We start from the raw sequence: 23722 nt of genomic DNA on the forward strand, positions 1-23722 counted from the left end.
GCGAGCTGAGCCGATACTAAAATGTGACTGCCGTCCCCAGAGAGTGTTGTCACAGTGGGGGGCAGGAAACAACAAGGAAAATAATAAGGTAAAGAATAATAACGGGGTTACGCTGTATTTAAGATGTTTAAAACAGGTACAGGTGCAAAGCAAATAAAAAACTATTGCCCTCCATAGACTCAAGGTTGCCAGGTATTTCGAGGCGCCAATCCTATATGAAGCGAAATATGGATCTAATGGGCGCTTTTTACCTGGTACATGGTCCTTGTTGTAGTGCCTGCGCTGACGAATTTCCCAGCGAGCTGAGCCGATACTAAAATGTGACGTTAACAGACTGCCGGCCGCTGATTGGTCAGAGAGCGTCGTCACTGGAAGAGTCATGAGTGCGACGGCCGACACAGGAATCTAACCGAACAATTTTCACATTACATGTCATTTAGCAGACGCTTTTATCCAAAGCGACTTACAATGGAATTGAGTACAGTCAGCGAGGGGTGGAATCGAACTTGCAACCATTGCGACCATGATGTTTTTCGCACATAGGGTACCGGTCTTAACCACTGAGCCACTCCACCCCCTGATCTAATTAACCGATCTAATGCTGAACTTTAGATCGGTTAAAAAGACTTAGAATTCCTAAAAACAGGGGTTAAACTCAGAGGAGTCTGGTGTATTTAGCGACAGCACTGCTGAAATCGGACGATTGTGAGCCGAATCACAACCCGTTGTGAGCTGTATTTCAGTTCAGTGACTGGAACAAGTTTGACAAGAGAGTGAAAAATCAATTTTGTCATAATTGTACCATATGGCTACTTGTGTTTGTGGTTGTTAGACTTTATAATTACAGTTTAATCACAGAATGACACAAAAGCCCTTGTTGAGGTATAATCTGAGTCATATTACAGCACGGCCCTTTATTGGTTATTTTACGGGACGCGTCCATTATGAAAGTATTTCATAATTATGTGTTTCCCTCCAGCTGAGAGTCAGCAGATACTCAGCTGATAAAGTCTGATGATGATTTAACCCTAGACATGAACGCACATAGAAGACACTTGTACTTTATACTTACAAAAAACTCATTTATATTAGATTTAAAAAGGGAAACAAATAAGTATGAATAGGTTATTCACACACTTTTAAAAATCTCACTATAAACACCTACATTCGTGTGACAGCGCCCCCTGCTTTATGCCTCCACGAGACCATTTATTGCTTCAAATGGTGTCAATGACTCAATTAACATGTTGTAGAGACATCACACTGTGTGTGTGCGCGTGTGTGTGTGTGGGAGCCTCTGACGCGCGCTCTGGTATTTGATCCGCGGCCCCGCCCCTTCCCCTCATCCTCCGCGCTGCGCTGCTCCGCACACCCGGCGCACCAGCGGCGCAGTCCGGCTGCTCCTGCGGCTTCCTCGCACCCCAAAACCCCCCCCACAACCTCAGCCTTTATTGCGGCGTTTTCCCACTGGAAAGGGAATTAATTCTGGAGATTTTCAACGAGAATCACTTTCCTGTGGTGAGTTTATTTTCACTTTTTTGACACCTTTGAAAAAAAAAGAAAGAAAGGCGCACAATAACTGTGTGAAAAAAAGAAGTGGAGTTTTATTGTCTATAATGTTTATGTAGAAACTGATTTATCGCCCATAAAATCCCATTAATAGGTTTTTTAATATGTCTGTAAGTGTTGTTCTTTGATTACCTGTTGCTATAATTTCAATAAGTGGTTAGTTATTACTTTTTTCTTCTATTTTTCCTATTGAAAGTTAGTTGAATTTATCATCATCGTCCTTCATTCTAAAACAGTGTAAGGTCACTCTTTGCAACATTACATAATAAAATACATTGAGATTATGTTTAAAAACTGGGAACAAAAGCAGAAAATGCAGATGATAATAGTTGGAGAAATAAAGCAAACAACATTAAATTCGGTCTCAGATAAGGTCACGGCATTTTAAGACATGTTTCACCGTTTGTTTAGTTTATTTAAACCAGGCTGTTATCATCAGACAAGACTGTGTTATATTACCATTAAGAGTCTTTTCCCAGATCCCAGACATGTAACTCAATCTGCTCTGCAACATATTTATATTCAGCAGTATATCATTACTATTTCACCACCACTGCAACTCTGGTCAGAATAAGCTCTGGCAGCACTTTGATATATATATATATATATATAAAAATCTATTACGCTGCCTTGTAATTATACAGCAGCTACATGCATAACAACATCATGTTTCAATTTCCATACAAGTCACACTGACACGACCGAGACGCGCTCTGGCTCGGTGCGACATGACAGGGTGAAGTTGAAGTTGGTGGCTCCTCAAGTGTTTTAATTATGGACACAAACAGACAGTTGGGGGGGGGGCAGCGACCTTTTGACCCACGCAACCTGTTAGTGAGCCACAAGGGAGGGAGAGAATACCACCGACATGCACACTCACACACTGAAGTCTACCAAGGATTTTTAACGCGGGTGAAACCACGAAAAAAAAGGAAATCAACGCCATTCTTTCTGTCAGTGCTTTTTCCCCGCACTCCCCCTTTCTGTCACATCAGCCGTGTTTGAAATGTATCCTTACACTACACTAGGGCAAATATCAAAGGCGCTCTAAAGTCACTCGCTGGGCGTCACTACTTCATGTCTCCTCACTGCGGCGCTGCTCAAATGAATGAGGGGAAACTTGGGTAGAAGTTGCCTGACTGAAGAAGAAGGAGTTTACTGCGGGATAATGGTGACGAAAGCTACGTTAAGAGATGCCCCATCCACGTTCAATACATTGACCTTATGCACTTTGTTCTTCTGGCTTGGCGAGTAGGGGGTCCGGTCAAGTCAAAGAGCTTAAACTTATACCACAATATTTTATCAGGACATCGCAATGATAGATATTTCACAGAATTTCGAAAATTGACATGGAACGATATATAGTTCACAATAAAGATGTATAAATATGTATTTATAATGCAAAAAAAAACACCATTATAAGCTGATTTTATTGAAATTGACTGGAGGGCCACATATGGCCCATGAGCCACAAGTTTGAGACCTCGGTACGACAGGATAATTTGGCCATATAATCTGTTCAAATCAGTCTAAGAAAGGACCAGATTGGGACAGAAATATGGTGTGGGGCAGATTTAAAGCAAATCATTCATAACAAATTCTTATATTATTATTATATAGCAGTCAAGAAAAATTACAATTAGATATTTGAACCCGTTGTTCAGCCCTGATATTTATTTTTAAACCAAACTACTTAAAAATAGTGGTCTTAACTATAAACATATAGTGGCTATAACAATCTGGTGTCATATTTACTTTCTTCACGTATGATGTCAACAACTTGGCAAGTGTGATCAGGTTTTGCCAAAACACCACATGAATGCGCTGTGAGTTTCACATTTGCATGAAGTCACTTGCTTTCCATTCTTTTACCATAAATCCTTGCACCAACCAATTAGACAAAAGCACAGATGTATGACATAACATGTCTTGTCCGGGTTTCATATCGTGTACTTTCAGGTAAAATAAACTATATGAAAACGTCTGTTATTTCACAGATTTGGCAGTTTGTCAAGTTTGCTTTCACCTTCACACTGCCAAAGGTCACACCGTGGACCTTGCCGCTGGCTACATGACCTGCTGGTTGTTGACCAGAACATTGATCAGTCCTGTTTGTCAAAACACTCTGTTGTTGCTTTTCGATCGTGATCCGGTTAATTAAATGAGTTGCAGCCATTTGGTGATGACAGGCCATGATGGAGCACTTTTCCCAGAGTCAGCATGTGTGGCCAAAAAAAAAAACCCTATGGTGTGAAAACAAATAGAGCATTTGGATCCAGAGTTCACACCTCTGTAACTGACAACCTTTCCTGGTTGGTTGCGTCAATGACACCCAAAGGTCACCAAGGGTCTCTCCTAGAGGAATGTATAACTTAGGTTTGAAAAGAAAGATAGAAAGAGAAATACAGCAGACAAACCACAGTACATGTCTGGTCTCATTTACTTAATCATGTGTTTTCAAACATACTGTATCATTAGTGTAAATCATATGAGGGAGGGAGGGAGGCGGGGTGAGTACAGGAAACATGTTACACGCATGTGTTAATCATCTGCTGCTGGCAGAGTCAAGTGTACAGTATATACAGAACATGGAAATATCAAAGAAGGATGCAGTGTTTCTCCAGTGAGGAAGGAAGAGGAACAGTCTAATTGGTTTTTAATTGATGTGTGAATTGAGTCAGTATAAATCTATTATAAAATTATATGATATATATACATATATATATGTATATTATATAAAAATATTGCGTGAGTAGTTAAGATATCAATTTGGTGACATATTTTCGTCGTGCAATACAATAATCAATCAGTCAGGGCAAATACTGATATTTTAATTACTGAATTAAAACGCTCTAATGTAAACAGTCACTGCCAGTTTCACTCATCGGCCGTCACTACTTCATGTCGAATTCATGTCAAATTCGGACTAACACGATCAGATAATGCAATTGGGAGATTCATTTCTACTGCACGTAACATGTTCAGTCGGTATTAACAAAAAACTATTATATAAAACAACAGCTATTAACTAATGACGCGAGAGTCCACCTCCATGTCTGTTTATATTCTGAAGTCACGTTAAAATCACGCCAGTTTCTGTGAGATCACGAATCCCTGGAATCTCCTCCCTGAAATTGTTCGTCTAGTAAAACGTTGAGAATCGGTCACAAAATGCGTTGTGTCTGTGTTCTCCCACGTTTTTTAAAATAAAGTCAAGTTTCAGAATCTAATCTAGTGTGGGGCAGTCTACTGAAAACATCAGAAGTCACCAGTAAACCATATTTAACTATCTTGTGCTAGCTTAATTCCCTAGCTAGCTACATTTATTTTAAACATTTATCACTGCCCTCTGGTGGACAAATAAAAACGTGACGCTGTCTTTAATATTTACTTAGCATTTAGCACGACATAACAGTAACATATCGGTACTTATCGGCTTTTATCAGCAAAGGCAACGTCTGTCTGCGTCAAGTGACGCATTAGCTAATGTGCAAGATGCGATGGTGGGAGCAAGAAGGAGAAGAAGAAGCAAAGATTGTGTGAAAAGAGAGACAACAAAGAACATAAATTGTGACTGTCAGGAAGCAGAGGGCCTCGGAGAACATGAAAATGAAGCATGAAAATGTTTTCTCGGATAAGAAGGAAGTGTAGCCGTGTTTTGCTTGGATTCAGACCTGAGCGTGGACAGTGAAAATAGGAATGTAATTGAAAATCAAAGGTCGGGGCTAAAAAAAGAGAGGAAAAAAAGTGGCCTTATCTTGTATGTTTGTTCACCTGGTTAGTGGGGTTAGTGAGTGAAGGTCATGAGAGGAGGGAGGGAGTGAGGGAAGGAGAGAAGGAGCCATGATAAAACACAAAGTCCAGGCAAACTCTAGCCGAGTAAACAATGTTGAGTTAAAGTCATCAGAAGTGGAGCAAATGTGTGTGTGTGTGTGGCCCCAAACAGCTGTTTCAAGACCCTCAAAGAGAAACAAAGGAAAGACATGAAAGAGAAAGAAGAGAGCAAATGGGGGAAAAAAAAGAGGGAAGGAGAAAATGAAAGAGGAGCAATCGGGAAAGACACAAACAAATCATAAATCTCTAGTGATGGAAAGTAAAGAGAGAACAGGAACAGAGCAGAAGAATAGAAAGGAAATGGAGACAGGACGTGAGAAATGAGAGAGAAAAGGAAGATTGAGACCCAAACGTGGTTTCAATCAGCAGTGAGGTTGTGGAGCCGAGCGCTTGATGCTCGTAATCGCGAGAAAGACTCCAGCGACAGATGCACCGCGTCAGGAATGTGTTCCTACACACAACAACAACAATAACAGCAGCGACGACAGGCAACACACACGGCTCCTATTTAACTGTGGTTACCCTTTGAGTTATTTTCAGCAAAGCCACCTCAAGAAAAATACTGTAAACAGTGACATGGAAATATTTTGTTGAGCTTGTCTGTGATGTGTGAATCCACCAAAAAATCCCCCAGAAGGGTAACTTTCCCAAAGACAGCTATTTTGGAAGTGAACATAAAAACGGAAGGAAACAGTGCCTGTAATTATGACACATTTAAAAACAGAAAAAAAGTAAATCTTGCTGTTTTTCGATTAGAAACTGTGCACTGAGGTCATCAGACAATCGTTCTGATTATATGCTGAATGTGCCATGTTCCCCCTTCGCTCTCCTCAAACTTAATTTATATTTTTATGTCCTCTCTCTGACAGCAATCAGAACCAGAGAACCAGCTGACCGGAGTTGTAGCAGCCCACACTGTGCCCAGAAACAGGTGCCCTACTGGGGGGTAAACTGGAGGAGATGAAGGATTAGAGGATAATCCAGGGTACGTCTGCTTCAGAGATTATAGTTTTAAACTTGTAAAGACTAAAACTATTGGAGGGTTTTGTTTGTCTTTGTGGTGCCAGTTTATCTGACACCAAGTGTATTTGTGTAACCCTGAAAACAAAAGCAAAAAAAGACAAAAGTGCACAGAAAAGATAAGGAAGAAAGAGTGATCAGCTAAAGCAGTGTTTCTCAATCCTGGTTGGTCCTCGCAGACCCCTAATCTAGACGTTAACGTGCTCTGAAACACCTCATTCAAATGGTCGGCTCAAACCATTAATTCAAATGTGGTGTGTTGGAGCGCGGAAACGTCTAAAACAATTGAGAAATCACTGGCCTAAACGGTCCAAATAAATAAGTGACCCCCCGCTGAGCTGTGGTCAATGGTCTTTAACAGGATTAGAGAGAGCAGGAAAACCCCCAGAGCAGCCACATATTTAATGAGGCCCATGTGTATTCCTGTAATACGGTCAGTTATTAATTAGACTGAGGTTTGTTTTGTTCAACCTTGATATGTCAAGACCAAAGACTGAGTTTAAAAAGTGATACTGAGGCAGGTTTGCTGGACGAGGACTCTGTTTGAATAGACAAACAAACATGGGGGGGACTTAAATTTTGTCATCTGTCCATTTCCGCATTGGTCTGCTCAGACCCTACCATAACCAAACCATAGAAAACTGGAGTTTATTTAAAGAAATCCACTGGTAACCACATACTGTATGTACAGCTCAGCCCTCAAAGAGTACAAGGACATACAGAGCAACGTGACCTCCGGGTGAGAAATCGCCACCACTAAAGTGAATTGAAATTGAAATTGAACACTGGACTTACGTGGAAAATAAAGTCAATGGAGTTTCAGGTCACAGTAGATAAGAGTGATTGACAGCTGGTATCCAATAACATTTCAAATCTGACAAAAAGCTTCCAAACGGGAGTCCAGATTCTTCTAGAATACGTCACTACTGGCTGCCACTTGGTCAAGACAACCTTTTTCCCTTTAGACAATAGATGTAACCCGGTTGGGTCTCACACACAAGACATCGTAGAACGTACCTGGCAGAAATAAGTTAAGTTACAGCACAAAATACAAGACATAACAAAGTCACTGGGTCGTCCACAATGAAACATACAACTGAAACAAAGTTTTCACATGTCTGTCAGGTAGAATGAGGAACAGCAAATTACAAAACAATAATTGCCATTGTTAAATTGGTGGCCAGCAGATTCCGTACAGTTCATGGGAACATGCACACGGTCCCTACAGACTCGCGCTGTTTCACATTTGACATCACACCTTGGTACACTGGTCCCTGGTGTGCCTCTGTGAACCACGATATGGCCGTGCTCAGTGTTGGTATGTGGTGTGTTTCCTCCCTCGCTCCGCTCCCAGATGCCCCTCTTAAAAACACCCAGCCAGGAGAAGTGGAGCGCAGGGGCCTGGGACTGCGGTCAGCAGCAAATTAGAAGGGGCTGCCTTGGACCTGATGCAATCTCCATGTCCTGAACCATAGCAGGTCATTAATGAAGCCAGACGGGGCCTTGCATGCGTGGGAAGTCCGCCTACATGTAGCTGCTGCTGCAGTGGAAAGCTTTTAAAGAGAACCAGAGGTCCTTTTTCTACGAGCTGCTTTATACTATCAAAATATTTGAAAATTGGATATCCATTACTCAGCTGGCAAAGAGCAACACCTGAAAAAACCCTGTCTGCCTTCATTACACACTTACGGAGGTATGAAGTTCCTAAATCGACAAAAGGCTGTAATAGATTGTCCAGTCAGTCACTAAAATACACAATATACAAATTAAAACTGCAGTAAATTAATTGTAAAAAGCCAAATGAAAATTCAAGCTACATTGTCCGGGCCCTCGCAGCTGCTTTGCTGCCAGCAAATGGTGCTATGCCCTTGAATTTTTGAGATGATCTCTGGCTGGGTCTCTTGTCTCACTTGTGAAGTTTTGATCCGATCGGTCAATGTGCGGCAGAGTTACAGAGCACTTCCTGTTTCATAGCGAATGGTCGAAAGTCTCCAAAGGTTGTTGCCATGGCCACGCCCTTTTGAATCTGTGGAACCTTTTGATAACTTTTGTTGTTGTTTGATGTGTTTAGTACAAGTTGACACGTTGTTTCAGACCAGTTTGTTCATTTATGAAGCGTGCACGTTGCCAAAATGAACGCCAGATTCAAAATGGCCAACTTCCTGTTGAGTTGAGCCCACGGTCCCGATAGACTTTTTTGTTCGTCCAGGTATGTCACATGTTTCCACCAAGTTTCGTGAAATTTCGTACAACTTAGTTTTGGCTTTGTCCTACCAGGTTTCACCTTTGGAGTTTCTGATGTGAGTGCCAATTAAACCACGTTTAGTGCCTCAAAAATACAATTGTTGTGGAGGAAAATAAACTAATTCCAGGAATTCCAATAGGTCCTCACTCCACTGTGGGATTGTTTTAAATTAAAATGACTGACCTAATAGACGATAACATGGAGGAAGAAGTTGGGGCATAAAAACATAGATGATTTTCATTCACTAGCAAACTTTGTTGCTATTCCCTAAAATGATTTCAGCAACTGTTAAAAGTCATAGATCCATAATGTGTGAATGCCAATCAGCAGACAGAAGTAGTGGAAAGAAAGAACTGTATACACAAAAATAAAGTAGTACTACTATGAAAATTCACTTTGCAGTCATTTTAGTCCGGAAACAACAATGTAATTAAGTTTTTCACCACTATAGACTCCATTTCACCAACTGATTGGAAGTTAAAGTAAACTCGTCATTATGATTACTGATTCACATGATTTTAATTTCAGCCATTTACTTGTGAGTGTTGTGTCTCAACAGTGCTTCTCAGAAACAGGACGTTATCTCTTCCTATCTCACGGAGCATACTTTCCCTGTTTATAAACAGAGCCGCTGCTGCTGAATGAGAAAACGCTCCTCTGCTTTGAAAGTGTGATAACTCATTTCAGTGAAATGTCAAATGAACTTCCTGTGACCTGTATGCCAGACAAATGGACGCAGGAATCCTCCCCGTCCCCCCCCCCAACGAAAGTCCACCTTATTTCAGGGCTGGGGAGCAGACTTTGGGTTGTTTCACAGAAGAGTGACCCAGGTCTAAATTTAGAAGGTTCCAGATCAGTGGACGTTTGGAACGCGGAATCTTTAAAACCTGAGGAACGCCCACTGTCCAAAATGCCGTGGGGTTACTTTGCCCGAGTTCAGAGCAGGAAAGCACTGAATCTCAACTTTCACAGAATAAACTGTAAATGTCAAGCTTTTCTCTCAACATCCTTCAAAATCAAATACATCCCTGTCTGGATTTTTAAAGATAGATGTTTTTTTTTCCCTCCCTGTTTTTATTCTCAATAGATGGTTCCATGGAGCAAACCGCACAACCATTTGCAGCTGGACCTATTTCTGAGCTGATGTCGACAAAGCCAAAGCCCAGAGCGAGCCAGGCGACCTGACCACACTCCAACTGGCTCAACTGCCTCCAGGAACACAACTGCATAGTGTTCTCCTCAATTTATGTCTGTTTAATTCAGCCAGCAACAAAGAGTGGGACAGAGTTTGGCCTGCGAATGATAAACAGAGATAATATTTGAGAGAACGACTTGGTGCTGCAGGCTTGGAGTTCAACTTTTCAGCTTTAGTGATTACATGGTTTTTCAAGATCTTGGAATAACTTTGGAGGGGTAGTTTCCCGGTCTGTTCTTTGGAGCACTGAACTGATTTTTGCATAAAACTGAGACAGAAAAAAGGTCAACTTAGTCCAGTTCACTCTTTCGGTCAGATTGAAGACATTGTTTCAGGTTCATAACCTCTTGAGACCATGAATCTTCAGGAAAAGCTGTCAGGCCTAAAAGGTCTGGTCACACACTCCCACAGCAAGCGGCGCTTCAAAAGTGACCTCACAGTGGAGATGATCAGCCCCCCCTTGGGGGACTTCCGCCACACCATGCACGTGGGCCGCGGCGGCGATGTCTTCGGGGACACGTCCTTCCTCAGTAACCACGGCGGGACGGCCAACGGGAACAACAGGGACACAGAATCTATCACGTCCCCCGACAACAAGATCGGAGCGTTCTTCTCCAGGACGCTGCGGCAAATCAGGAGGGGCTCGGACAACCATCCCAGAGGAGGACCCAAGGATCTGTCCCCGCCGCCTCCTCCCGTTTCTCCCATCATCAAGAATGCCATCTCCCTTCCCAGGTTAGACGTGGATATGTCCAATGGGAGCCCTACTGCCAAGGTGCTTTTCCCCAGCTCGCGTAGTACACCAGAGGAGAAGAAAAGCTCTTACGGTGAGTACGGTCATATCTGTTTCTTAAAGATGTGGACTATCCAAACCATCATCCAACCCCCAAAACTGAACAAATCAGCTTATAATATCAGCCATTCTGAAAAGTATAGCTAGTGTTTAATAGATTTAGCCTGTCTTTTTTTGACTTCCTTAAGCAGTTTTTGGGACTTGTTTGGGTGATTCACTGTAGCCACTGTAGCCAATCCATCCAGTGATCATGGAGACAGATTTGGCCCAGATGTCCTTCTGAATCACCTTGGTTCAGCAGCTCTATCAGCGATAACACGGAGCGATCCAGACAGAAGTGGCAACACGCTGTCTGAGAGGCTGTTTGAATGACCCACATTAACACCACACTCATCGCTCATGCAGTCTCACCTCCCCTGTCTGTGTTTGTGTGTATGTTGGTGGGTGTTTGGGTGGTGACGTGTGTGTGTGTTCTCGGCTTTTGGGGACTTAATCTTCAGTGTGAGCAGTTAGGGCAAAGGTTAAGGTCAAGTTGGAGTACTTAATATTGTTTGAGTTGAGGCAAGGTCTAAGCAAAATCAACATGTGTGTGTTTGAAAGTGGGTGGGTTGAATGTAAATACACCAAGCAGGAAAGTTGATATGTTGAACTTTGTCCTTAACTTACCAACAGCCAATCAAGCTGTTTTTCATATCAGATCTGCAAAGGTTCATAACACACACACTTTAAAGGCTGTTTTGATCAATTACTAAATGCATAATCTCTGATTAAAGAGTGTTAATCTGTGAAATCATACTCTGTTTGCTTTGGTTGGAGTGAAAAGCCTCCAGACTCTTGGCTTGTACGGCTGGAGTTAAGAAGTGCTGCACTAATTTAACCGTTTTGGGTCATGAATGCAGTGTGTGTGTGACTTTGTTAAGTGATCTGGCAGAGTTGGACGGTGGTGATTCACTGCACGGAGGGCACATCAACTCAGCAACCTCACACAGGATGTGCTCAGATGGGTTCACACTGCCCCCTGTTGGAATGAATGCTAAATCATGCCAAGGGTGAAACAGTTTCCTTCAGATTAAGTACGGTATATTGCCTGGAACATCTTAAAAAAATGTTAATAAAAATCAATATAGCTAGACAACTCAATTCATTTTATAAAAAGGGTTTTGGATTCAAATAATACAAATACTTGCTCACTTTTAGTCAAGTTTTTTCACTTATTCAGTTGTAAAACTCACTTTAATTTAAGAAAGCCATCACAAAGAGTTACATTTCCAAATGAATTTGATTTAGATCCAATCTGTGGGATTAATCGCTCTGTTTATGCTCCCAAAAAGCAGTAGTGATTCTGGGAAGTATGCTTGGTTGCCTTCTCACTGAGACCCCACCCCATAAAACCACAACTTGTCTTTTGTCATTTACATAAAAAAAGTGATGGTTTGCAGATTCTGTACTCTGTGGACAGAGCCATGCTACTTGTTTCCTTCTGCTTGCAGTCTTTATGCTAAGCCAAGCTATGCTAAATGAAGCTAACCATCATTAGCCATCTCTACATACTGACATTACAGACATTAAAGCAGTATCATTATTCTTAGATAACTCCCTAATATATATGTAACATTTCTGCATCGAAATGCCAAAAAAAGTTAAGACTAATGTCATGAATTTTGCTAAGTAATGTGCTAACATTAGCCAACATTCTCCAACCCTCAGCCAATAAACAACAGGCTAGCAGTGCCCGTCGTCTGTAGTAAAGTAAACATCTGGTGCTCTTCAGTCTGGGGATCCAGAACATCTTAGACAAGTTAAAATCATCTAAGGCGCTCAAGAATGTGACGACTTAAAAAGACTTTAATATTTCATGTCTAATGAATCATAACAACAGTAAAAACCATGAAGCCAGGCCATCAAGGAAGGCCTTTCACTCCTGATAGGATTCAATATCCATGAAATATTAAAGGCTTTTATTTACTTGAATCTATAGGTAATCCATATTTTTTATTCAAGATCATTTTGGTTGCCATCTTAATGACACTAGTTCGATTTCAGTCAGACAAAACAATAATTGGATTTTCTAAATGTCATGTAAACAGGTTAGTATGGCTAAAATCGAGCTAGTCTTAGCCGGACTAAAGTACCTGGATATTGCTGGATATTTATAGTACGATTACTCCTGCATGTATGCGCTTAGTCGGACTGGATTTGGACTTGGTGTTCTGCCCATACACCAAAATTTCCTCCCTGGTCTTTGACCCAGAAGTAGAAGGAGACGACGTATGAACTGCAGCGGCTTACGAAACATACAGAACCACTGCACGATCCATCTCACTGTCCATCTCGCCGTTGTTTTTCTGTGACGTAAATGTCAACAGGAAACTAATTCAATACACAAAAGCTTATAGAGAAATATAGTGCCACCTACAGAGGCGGAGTCAGACGTACATGGTCAATAAATAGATTTTTCTCCTCCGCATGTATCCTCGGACTCGGGAAGTTGTCCGATTGCCTGTCTTAGTCAGACTATGGCCTCAGTTCGAGTGTTACCCACGGCAAACCGAAACGTTTAAAAGCAAACAAGACAACAAAGCAACAATTCCCATGATCCCACACTGCTACCTGACCCCCAGTGGCAGACAGAATGTATTGATTAGGATTTCACGTACTGATACGCTTGTGTCTCTGTGCGCCTCAGGTCTGGAGTCTGGTTTCGTCACTCTGCCTCGTCTCTCCCGCTCTGAGCGGCAGCAGCCTTCCATCTCCCTCCCGACTTCCAACATCCACCGCGGCTCCCTGACCGACCCCACTGACGCCATCCTATCCAGCTGCTACACCGCGGTAGCCTCCGACTCCAAGCCCTCCACCGCCTACTCCGACTCCCTCCCCTCTCTCACCTCTCTGGGTACCTTCACCTTTGACCTCGGCCCCTCCCTCATGAGCGAGGTGTTCGGCTTGATTGACGGCCACCCGGACGAGCACGGCCACGCGTGGGAGAGAGAAGAGGCAGGGTCGGCGTGTGGGCTGACCAATGAAGGCTCGGAGATGGACTCGGCCACCATCTTGTATGTGGACTCCCTGCTGAGGGAGGACTGCGGCGTCCAGAAGAGCCCGCACACGGACGACGTAGAGGAAGAGGAGACTGTGACAGACGTGAACAGGGGCGGGCTTTCTGTTAAAGTGCCCGATGTGGTGATGGGGTCACCCGGACGAGGGAGGTTGGGAGTGGGGATGGAAATGGAGCGTTTCCAGAGCGCTACGGATGTGCTCGCGCGCCACTACGGCATCGGTGTCTTAAAGGGACAGAGCTCAGAGATGATGATCGTCAGCCAGCCCAAGAAGAAATTGTCTTACAGTTACATGGACGATGAGGATGAAATCAAAGTCTGAGTTGAGGGAAAAAAACATCCGCCATATAATTAATCGATAATTCTACTCAAAATCTGTAAGCGATATTCATGTCAACGAGGCAGGCTCTGTTGACAGGGTGGTCTTTTGTACTTTTTATACAATTACGCTTCAAGGATGTGCAAGATGTACAGTTCAATGCAAACATGTGACTGAATGTATTTAAAAAGGGAGACTTTTTTTTCCCCTCCAGTGGTTGAAACAAAAAGGAAGCATGGACAAGTAAAGGATATACCAGATGATGCTGTGGCGGAAACTCCACCGCCGCTACTCAATGTAGACATTATAACGCCTGTCGTTCACTTTATACATATCTACACACTTCCTCGCTCACAAGAGGGCGGGGAAACGATTCTCACTGCAAATCTCTAATGAGATACCACTGCCTACTACAGCCGTTTTCGCATTACACTACAACCTCTTGTCATTGTTTCGCTCAGGAACACGAGACAATATCAGGAAAGAGAAATGAACGTGAGATCTGGAATCTCAGGAACAACCTCGGCCGATAAAGATAAAAACCAGAGAAACACAAACATCCCAGACGGAGAGGGAGTATGACAAGATTTGCTAGATGCAACTAAAGCCTATGTGTATTTTAATGTTGCAGACCATCTATATAAATACATACTCTGTGCACCTTTTCTTTTGTAATGAATATGAAGTCTGACTCCTGTATTCCTTTTTATAGAAGATTCATCATTTAAATGCTCTCTTTTTTTTTTATACAACTGTACATGAAGATTTTTAACTGACCTCCTATAAATGTACTTTTAACAGTATGAGCACCTGCAGCACATCGCCGTGCAATCCACATCCACGTGCTGCAGTCAATACTGATGATATACTACAGTATGATGCTATAAAGTGACAATAAAGATGATTTTAATTAAGGATGAATATCATTTTATTCACATGTGTTTTCACGGAATGCATGTCTTTTTTCATGATATACCATCTAAGAAAGAACTAAAATTGATTGTTTTTTTGATCAAATTTAACAGATTTTTTTATTGGGTTGTGTCCCAAATGGATGAATTTACATTTATTGGGAAAAACAGCAAGTGGTGAGCTTCTTCAGGGCACTGTGGATGCATTTATTATTTTTGTTTTTACCATTGACTGCATTTTGGGAAAGACAGGATGCGAGTAAATGACAAATAAATATGATAGAGGTTTATAAAAACATGTATGAACCGTAAGAACAGAATAAACATCATTGTAGTGCACTGTTATGAACAGCACAGACAAAATAGACAGGGTTTCATCATGAAAATCTAAATTTTCACCGTGCTTAAGAAGGAACCTCTTTTGCCTGCGACGGTGGAGGAAGTGGTGGCGGGCAGTTTGGCGCTTTCAGTCCAGGCTTTTTCGGCGGGGGCTTTCTGAAGCTGGTCGTCTGAGCCCGAGGTGGGGGCGTGGGCTTAGTGTCCTTGGCTGCTGGGGGCGGAGGAGGCTGCTGGAGCATGGAAGATACCGGGGCTTTGGGTTTGGAGAACTGGACCGTTATGTGCTCGCTTGCCTTGTTTTGTTGGAAGGATCTTGTTGCTGCACAAAAAAAATGAATTGAGAATTAGGACATTATAGAGTGATTATTTTTGTTTTATTTTACAGAAGTGATGGTAGAAATGAGTGTTTCAAGCGAAGCGAAGTAAGGAACTGAATTTGTACAAAATCACATTACATTTTCTTCCTTGACCACAAGCATGTACCAAAGATTGGAAAAATTAGCTATTCTATATCACATTATTGGGGTTTTCTGTCATTTAAACGCACAACTGCAATTTATTAATAAAGAACTGACGTCATGGTGATAACCTGAACAGATTTGGTGCTGATTGTCCTTGTATAGACTTTTACTGCTGACATTTATTGCACTGCAGGCTGCTTTTTTTGTGGAAAAAAACACTCAATCTTAAACGCTAAACCATAATCAAATGTGCTTTTTTTTTTCTTCTTCTTTACTTTATATCCCAAAATACCGCAGTGGGTTTGGCAGTAAAATCCCTGAGAAGAGAAAGACCATCTTCAGACAGTATCCCATGACACATGACTTCAGTTTTGTTGGCAGAGACATCATCAGTATGAAGTGACTTATGAGGGAAAGTATTTTTCAGCTTCTACCCAGCACTGAAGTAGACGAAAAATGACGCATGACCCCACTGGTTGATATTTTGGTCAGTGGTGTGAGACTTCCTGTTTCCTGTGTACATCCTGGACGCTGCAACCAGTGCTAATTTATTTTCTCTCTGTTGACTTGAACAAACTCTTTCTTTTTTCTACTTTGTGAGAGGAAAAGGGCAGAAGTAAAGAATCTGTACAGGACATAACAATAGAGCAAGGCAGACAGATAAGGCCCAACTGCGGCCTGAGCACTGAAACAACAACTGCTGCTGTTGTTTTTAGTTGTTTTGAGTCACTTAAAGTGTGTGTAAAGGAACAAAAGGGTCACTCATCACACATCATAGACATAATGCATTCTCTAACCCCTTACCCTAACCTTAACCGCCACAACTAAGTGCTTAACCTTAACCCTTAACCTAAACCCAATTCTAACCTTAACCCTAAAAAACATATCTTAACTTAAAGCCCATTAAATGTCCAAAATGTCCTCACAAAGGTTAGGTTTGTATGTTTTTTTTTTGGACCTTACAAAGATATAAATGCACACACAGTGTTTGTACAGAATATTAACATCAATGTTTCGTTCTCAAACCATTTAACAAACATGTAGAGTAGCGAAATGTTCACCATTTTGGCCGCAGTTTAAAGGCAGACGTAGAAGGAACGTGCAGGAGGAGAAAGTGCTCAAGACAAGTTAGTGTAAGTATAGTTAGTGGTGTTTTAACAGCATTAATGGTTCAAAGAGCTTAAACAGTGGAGGGAATCCTTAAGACTTACATTTGGACGGCGATGAGATCGTCACAGATGCTTTGGGAGAGTCTGGAGGTGCCTCCAGAATTGGCTCTAGTTGGGCCTGGTCCGAGCACTGCCTCTGTGTGGGGACCCTGTTCTGATCCAGGTTTGGCGCTGGTCTCGTGGCTCTAGGTGGTGGGGTTGGGATCTGGTTCTCTGCCTCGCTGCAGGCACTGAGAGACGATGATGATGTTGTGATTTGATGCATTTGTGCTTGCGGCTGCTGCTCCACTACAGGGCCACACCACTTGGAGGTGCCACTGCGACTCACAGAGCCAGATTTCACCAGGAAGAAGCTGCTCAGACTGTCCTGAGAGGCTGTGCTGATGGAAAGAAACAGACAAATGTTCATGTTTTCTCTAAAAAATACTGCAATATAGTCCAGTTGTTGCCATTTGATGTGACTACATACCATAGCTTTAACTCTTCTCCTCTAGCATCACAATGTACAGCTTTAATTTGTCCTATTATTAACGGTTACCTGTTTGCCTTGGAGAGAGGAGTGTGATAAGAGGAGGAGGAGGAGCCAGTGGAGGAAGCGGAGGAGACTGTTCTGTTCAGTTTCTGCTTCTCTGAGATCAAAGACTGGGCAGCTGGGACAGGAATCATCACATTTGGAACGTCGGCAACGTCGGGGATCTCAAAGGATACATCTAACGTCAGAAACAAGAACAGCAAATGCATGTTTACCATGTCGAAGATACAGTTCCTTATTATGCAGGACAAATATTTGGTGATACTGAGACAATTAAGAACAAAACATCAATGACAGCTCTTGTGGAAAAGAGCTTGTAGTGGCAGCTCTGTGCCAGCCACTACACCACCGTGTGGCCCGCTTTAAGGTCTTTCTGGTCTCCTTACCAGAAAAACTACCTGACTAAAATGCCTTAACGTTACCTTCAGGGAAGAGGACGGAGCTGTGCTGAATAAGAGGCTCAATGACAGTGACCACCTGGACCGAAGACGCTGACGCCATGTCAAACAGAGCAGCTTCACTGAAGACACACAGAGAGACATTGGTCACACATGTTTCTTCTCATACTCAAGAGGAAAGGCAAGCAGAACGAGCAACACGGCTAAATAGACGAGCTGTCGTCACACAGACCCTTCAGCTCTTGGCCAGAGCAGGTTCGGCCCAAGGACGATGGCGATGTTACTGGGCGTCATCTTGTTCACAGCCTGCTTCTCCGACAATAGAGACAGGAACTGGACCAGGTACCTGACAGGTGAGGGAAAGTGTAGAGTGTGAGGTTACGTATTTGATGAATTGATGATTTTCAGGAGTACAAGTCCACAGCCAAGGTGACGCCTCTATAGTTTTACTTAACTCTAACCCAGTGTTCCTTAAACCTTCACTTATTTCATTTGGATGTGTGGGTGAGTGTATGGGAAAGTATTGGACGAATCAAAGTTGTGTAAACCACTCAAAATTCAAAGACAGTGGCGATCAGCAATGTTAGTTTTTGTTTAGATGCTTGGTGTGGAGATTATCAGGAGGGGCAATAAGATGAAAAACACAGTATTTATGCTTTAGGAAATGTGTAAACTGGAGGACGGTTGACCTTCGCACTTATACTTTAGTGCCCATATATTGTTGTGGTGCTAATGTGGCTAATGTTGCTAAACTGTTTTCCAGTTTGACCATAAGGACTTCTGTCTTTGTCCTGGAGCTGGAAATGACAAGCTACAAACCTCAGGTTGTTGTAGTTTGCACGTGGCAGTTTCTGTAGCAGGACTCTCAACTGCTCCAGCTTCTCTGTCAAGTCTTTCTCCCTGTGAACACAGAGGACAAACTCAAGACACAGACTAGAAGCCAGGACAACATATTTGGAGTGCAGGCGTCATACGTACGCCGCTGCTTTGAACCAGTCATTGCACAGTTCGAAGGTCATCAGAGGCTCGGGCAGTTCTCGGAAGTAAGACTTTAAAGCTCCTGTTGTGTCGCCAAAATTAGAGAGAAGCGTCACAGCAGTGCTAATGAATTTAGACAAATCACCCATTTTTCTACAGTTGATGAATGATTCTATTTCTCGTATGAAAAGAATTGTTGACGTTTCTGTACCAGCGACGGCGTGTGGGTCCATGCTGAACTCGCTGTGATCCACCGTCCCTTGATCCAGACAAGACTTCAGCCTCTTCACCACCGAAGCTGCTGCCGCCAGACGAAACAGACCCTTGAAGGGTAAGGTGGGAGAAGACAAGTCAATGGGCTAATACAGTTCAAATTGACTCCAATTTGCACCTTATTGTGTATGTAAACACAACAACATACCAATACAGACTCTGAAGCAGGGATGCCAGCTAAAGACTGGCTCCAGCTCCACCCACAAAAGTATACTCGCTATTGATAATTTCAAGTGTTTTACAATATGGATAAAATTGATACGATTTAAACCATGGGCCATGGTCTCCATTTTCATTTGTCCAATATGGGAGGGAGCTAGAGCCAATCAGAGACAGAGTACGTCATCGCTGGACACCATCACAGGCCACAATCAAGTGTAGACCAATAGTGACACCACTCCTCAAGAGTGGAGATTTGGCTATTACCTTGTTGAGGTTCACAGACGTCACCTACAACCAGACTCCATATTGGACGATACTAGCTGTCAATCAAACTGGCGTCCACTGATGTTTGTTATATCATCTATTTTCCTCAAATGGGAACATCCATTCATCCACCTTCTAGTGCTTTAGGGTTACGGGGGGCACTGGTGCCAATCCCAAACAATGCTAACAATGAGAGTTGCCCTCTGGTGGCTATTCAATATATTCTTACTTCTGGTTTGCCCCCAACTGGCAAACCTTTTATACACGGTCTATATGGGCCCATTATGGAAATCACATGGGGGAGAAAAAAGCTGTATACTTGATAATTACATTATGAAGTTGATATTAATCATAAATTAAATGCCTATCAATCACAGTCCTACCTCCTCTTCCATTCCCGTCCTGAGCAGCATGTGAATACACTCCTGGATGGGTACAGCAATGTCTCTGCCGCTTTGAGACAAGTGAGACAGCAGACTCTCACCATAGACCTTCTGCTGAGAGACGCTCATCTTGGAGCCTGTGTAATCCCAGGGAAATGAAGCATGTAGAAATACAACAGTCAAGGTGCAGAACATAAAATGCACAGACACAGGGTTGTAATAATGAAGTGCAAACCTTTTTGACTGTGATTCTCCTTGAGCTCGCTGATGTTTTTGTCCAGGAACTGGTGGGAATCTTTGTGGTATTCTGCTTGGAGCTCAAGAAGCTATAATGGGAGAAAAGAGAAGATGAGTATAATAGGCTGGACTATATGGCCAAAAAAAATTTTTTTTTCAAATGAATCGATACTGATAATTATCATAATAAATGTCAGATGATTAAAGACTGATTTTTACTCTTGAGTGAATGTCGAGGAAACCCCTTAAATTGTAGTTTTTATGGACAGAAAACAACTAACATACATACAGACAATTCTCTTAACTGTGTAATAAATATTGTTCTTCCAAAAAGAAGAAATAAACAGCCCAAACATGACTCAGCTAAAATGCTCTTGCTGATTTTTATTTACATGTTTTACAGTCTGTGCACAGTGAAGCATGCGATATAAAGGATTTTTGGACCAATACTGATACTGATTCCCATCCATAAACACGATATATATATTCTTATTTAATTGTTCAGCCCTACAGACGATGGCTATACGCATAAACAGCTCAGAGTCTTTGTGTTTACTCCCTGTAAAACCTGCAATAATAATAATAAAAATAAATCACAGCTCACACGAATGAAGTAGTTAGCGTAATCATCTTCTTTGGTCGCAAAATGGTACAGATCTGCAGAGTACTGGTCCTGCAGAAATAAAGAAAATTTAAGAGGAGGGGTCAAGTTCAACGAAACACCACTGACTTCACTCAGGTAGTCAGGGTTCAGCGCGGCATCACTCAAGGACACAATGTACTCCTTACCTTGATGCTTTCCAACTTCTTCCAAGCTTCCTCCACTTCCTCCCTAAGACCTTCCTGCTTTGCCTGGGGACCATTGCTGGTCTGGCTCCTGGCTCCATACACACACACACACACACACACACACACACACACACACACACACACACACACACAGAGTGTGTGATATGTGAGAGGATGCATTAAAACACACACACAGCTCTGACTGAAGCTTTTAAAACTCACCTGGTTCTTGCATTGTTCCAGTCCATTGTGAGCTTTGCAAACTGCTTCTTGTTCCTGAGAATCTCCGGTAAATCATCCTTAAAGGAAAAAAAAAATATATACATAGATATTTAGTGTATAAATTAAACAGTTACATAGATGTATGTCTGTGTCTGTGACGCCAATGTTTATTTGGGATATTGACAGAGAAAACTTTCTTATAACATTTTAATTTAATTTGACTGAATTTGTCATGATGTAATATGCTGAATATGGCTAAAATGGTGCCATCTGGTGGGGAGTAGAAAAAATTATCACTTCCAAGGCAAAAGCCCAGATTAACAGATTAACAATAAATTGCATGTATTATGCTTTAAAGGAGGTGAAAAATTGCAATTTGAATGGGTTTCAATGGGACATTTTTTGTGCCAAATGTCATGAGTGTAACACTTGTTTGTACACAGTGTATTTTAGCCTTTAAACTATAAAGTGTATTGTTAGTTTTCTCCTCAGTAGCAGTGGAACCAGGCATTCATACCTCACTGAGTTTGTTAAGCGGCTCTAGGACCTCTCTCTCCAGCTTCATCTCAAATTCAGCCAGCATGTTGGCCAACATCTTCTCCATGAAACAGCACATCTCCAACACCCTCCTGCCACACACACCCACACAGAGTCAACATCTAGATTAAAATCTAGAGAAAAGACGTTGAAAGGAAACCTGTGAACAACAACTTCTACAAAAGTCTTCATCGTCACATGAATGTGCAGTAAAACAGTGTGGATCCTCTTTTTCCAGTCAGAACTGAAAACCTGAAAACCCTGTTTGCTCCTGTCATGAGGTTTTACATGTGACAGCAGTCAACATGAGTCCAAAGTTCAAGTAAAGAGCAGGGATGGATGGATGGATGAATGGATGAATGGATGAAACCTGTCACCTGATGGAGGACTCTGCGTCCAGGTCTTTGAGGCTCTCTGCCATGCTGATGGACAGCAGCATCAGAGGGAGCTTTTTCTGCGAAGAATCAGAAAATCAGCCACTGTTCAAACACTTCTACACAACAGTAAACGCCTCCGTGTCTAAATACCATTCGTTTTTCAGCCTCCAGCCCCGGCTGACTCTGCATGCAGCCCAGCAGCTTCTTGTGAAGGACCTGCGCCGCCTTTTTGGTCGGCTCCACGCGCTGCTCCACCTTTATTTGTTAATAAAAAAAAAAACACATCATCAGATGAACAAGGTAAAAAAAATTTATGACATGACATGTATGATGAAGACAATTATTTCTGTGAGCGAGAAAAAAAATCATAAATTGTATGTTTATCCAATAAAATATGAACACAATTTTATAAATTCATGAATTATAACATTGATTCTGTCTCTTTGTAGAAATGGGAAAAAAAGTCAGTTTACCGCAACAAAACAATGGTGCAGTTTTAACTGTCAACCAATCCATCTGTATTGCTATGAAAATGTGATTTATGTCAGATTAATAGTATGAACACTCATAGAATGAGATAATTTTTTTCTTTTTCTCACCAAGACGATGTCCTCATGTAGTAGTTCGGTGGCATCCTGTGACCTGTTAGTGAGTTAAAACAAGTACTTAAGAATCCTTTGTAATAATTATTCAGGAAGATTTTCAATATTCAAATGTGATTTTTCTATAATATATAATAGTGCACTGCAAGCTACAGTATGAACTGTAGATTATTGTTCGTTGTGCAATTTAAAACTGTCAAAGAGAGAGAGAGAGAGACCAGGAGCAGATTCTAGGTTTAAGTTCTAGGTTTAATTTATTTTTTAAATCTGTAGAAGACGTCACAATCGTTCACAAACATCGTTCTGTTTTATAAAATAAAACCAAAATTGAATAAAATACAAACCATAAATAGACACAATGTAACATAGTGTTAAATATTTAACTTGAATGTACATACTTTTTTAATATGCTTTTTTTTAATGTACATGATTGTATCTTGTATTTTTTTATTCCTTATTCCTTTTAATACAATCTAGACTGCTTTTATTCTTTTTCTGTTTGCACAAAACCTCTTTATTTCACAACTGTGACAAACAAATATCCCTAAAGAATCCCTAAATTCTTTCATCCTAAAGCCCCATTTTTTAAAGATGTGTTGACAGACAGAAGCTAACGGATATTTCAGGCCAAACTGACAAACGACACAGAGACCTAAAGCTGCTGCTGCTGCTGCTGCTGCTGCTCAGGGAGAGGAAACAGGGTCTGAAGCCACATCACTCTTTCATGTTGATCAAAAAATATGGAGGGAAAAAAAACGATTTTTTTCTGTCTTTAGAACCTTCTCAGTTTTGTGACCCGGCAAAAGGAAACCACACCCAAGGAGCTTCATTACCTCTGAGGTGTCACTTCTTGTTTCCTCCCAAAAACATCTGATGTTTGAAAACACAAAGAGGTGAAATCCCCAACACGCTTAAAGCATGTGCCTGTTTCTTTGTTTGTTTCTCGTTTCATCTTTTTCTTTTAATGTTGAAAAAAAAAGGTTTTAATTCCCCATACTGTACCAAGTGCTTTGTTAAGAAATTAAAAGTGTGACTTCAGGTTTTGTGGGTCAGTGTT

General features: G+C 41.8%; 2 protein-coding genes across 7 annotated transcripts in view; one reads left to right on the forward strand and one right to left on the reverse strand.

Moving 5' to 3' along the window:
- cdc42ep1a (CDC42 effector protein (Rho GTPase binding) 1a) lies at nt 1–14945 on the forward strand. Of its 4 annotated transcripts, none has more exons than XM_044013359.1 (4): nt 1–88; nt 6273–6388; nt 9756–10690; nt 13343–14945. In XM_044013359.1, the coding sequence occupies exons 3-4, from the start codon at nt 10219–10221 to the stop codon at nt 14032–14034; spliced, it is 1164 nt and encodes a 387-aa protein (XP_043869294.1). In that variant the 5' UTR covers nt 1–88; nt 6273–6388; nt 9756–10218; the 3' UTR covers nt 14035–14945. The 4 variants fall into 4 exon arrangements, with proteins under 4 accessions (XP_043869294.1, XP_043869293.1, XP_043869295.1 ...); XM_044013358.1 differs by lacking the exon at nt 1–88 and adding an exon at nt 1350–1518; XM_044013360.1 differs by lacking the exons at nt 1–88; nt 6273–6388 and adding an exon at nt 1350–1518.
- sh3bp1 (SH3-domain binding protein 1) overlaps nt 14936–23722 on the reverse strand; it is a 16910-nt gene continuing 8123 nt past the window's right edge. Inside the window, exons 2-18 of one of the 3 annotated variants that reach the window (XM_044013355.1) lie at nt 22663–22705; nt 22214–22318; nt 22064–22140; nt 21667–21778; nt 21150–21226; nt 20928–21015; nt 20743–20811; nt 20137–20227; nt 19902–20038; nt 19031–19142; nt 18820–18901; nt 18661–18741; nt 18074–18187; nt 17866–17963; nt 17450–17621; nt 16954–17291; nt 14936–15600 (exon numbers count right to left, since the gene is read on the reverse strand). In XM_044013355.1, the coding sequence (XP_043869290.1) occupies nt 15347–15600; nt 16954–17291; nt 17450–17621; nt 17866–17963; nt 18074–18187; nt 18661–18741; nt 18820–18901; nt 19031–19142; nt 19902–20038; nt 20137–20227; nt 20743–20811; nt 20928–21015; nt 21150–21226; nt 21667–21778; nt 22064–22140; nt 22214–22318; nt 22663–22705 (2050 nt within the window). In that variant the 3' untranslated portion in view covers nt 14936–15346. Of the gene's footprint in view, nt 15601–16953; nt 17292–17449; nt 17622–17865; nt 17964–18073; nt 18188–18660; nt 18742–18819; nt 18902–19030; nt 19143–19901; nt 20039–20136; nt 20228–20742; nt 20812–20927; nt 21016–21149; nt 21227–21666; nt 21779–22063; nt 22141–22213; nt 22319–22662; nt 22706–23722 lie in introns of those variants that run through there. The other 2 variants (XM_044013357.1, XR_006358215.1) reach the window with 2 other exon arrangements.

This window comes from Solea senegalensis, linkage group LG18, assembly GCF_019176455.1.
Source record: "Solea senegalensis isolate Sse05_10M linkage group LG18, IFAPA_SoseM_1, whole genome shotgun sequence".
NCBI classification, from domain to species: Eukaryota; Metazoa; Chordata; class Actinopteri; order Pleuronectiformes; family Soleidae; genus Solea; species Solea senegalensis.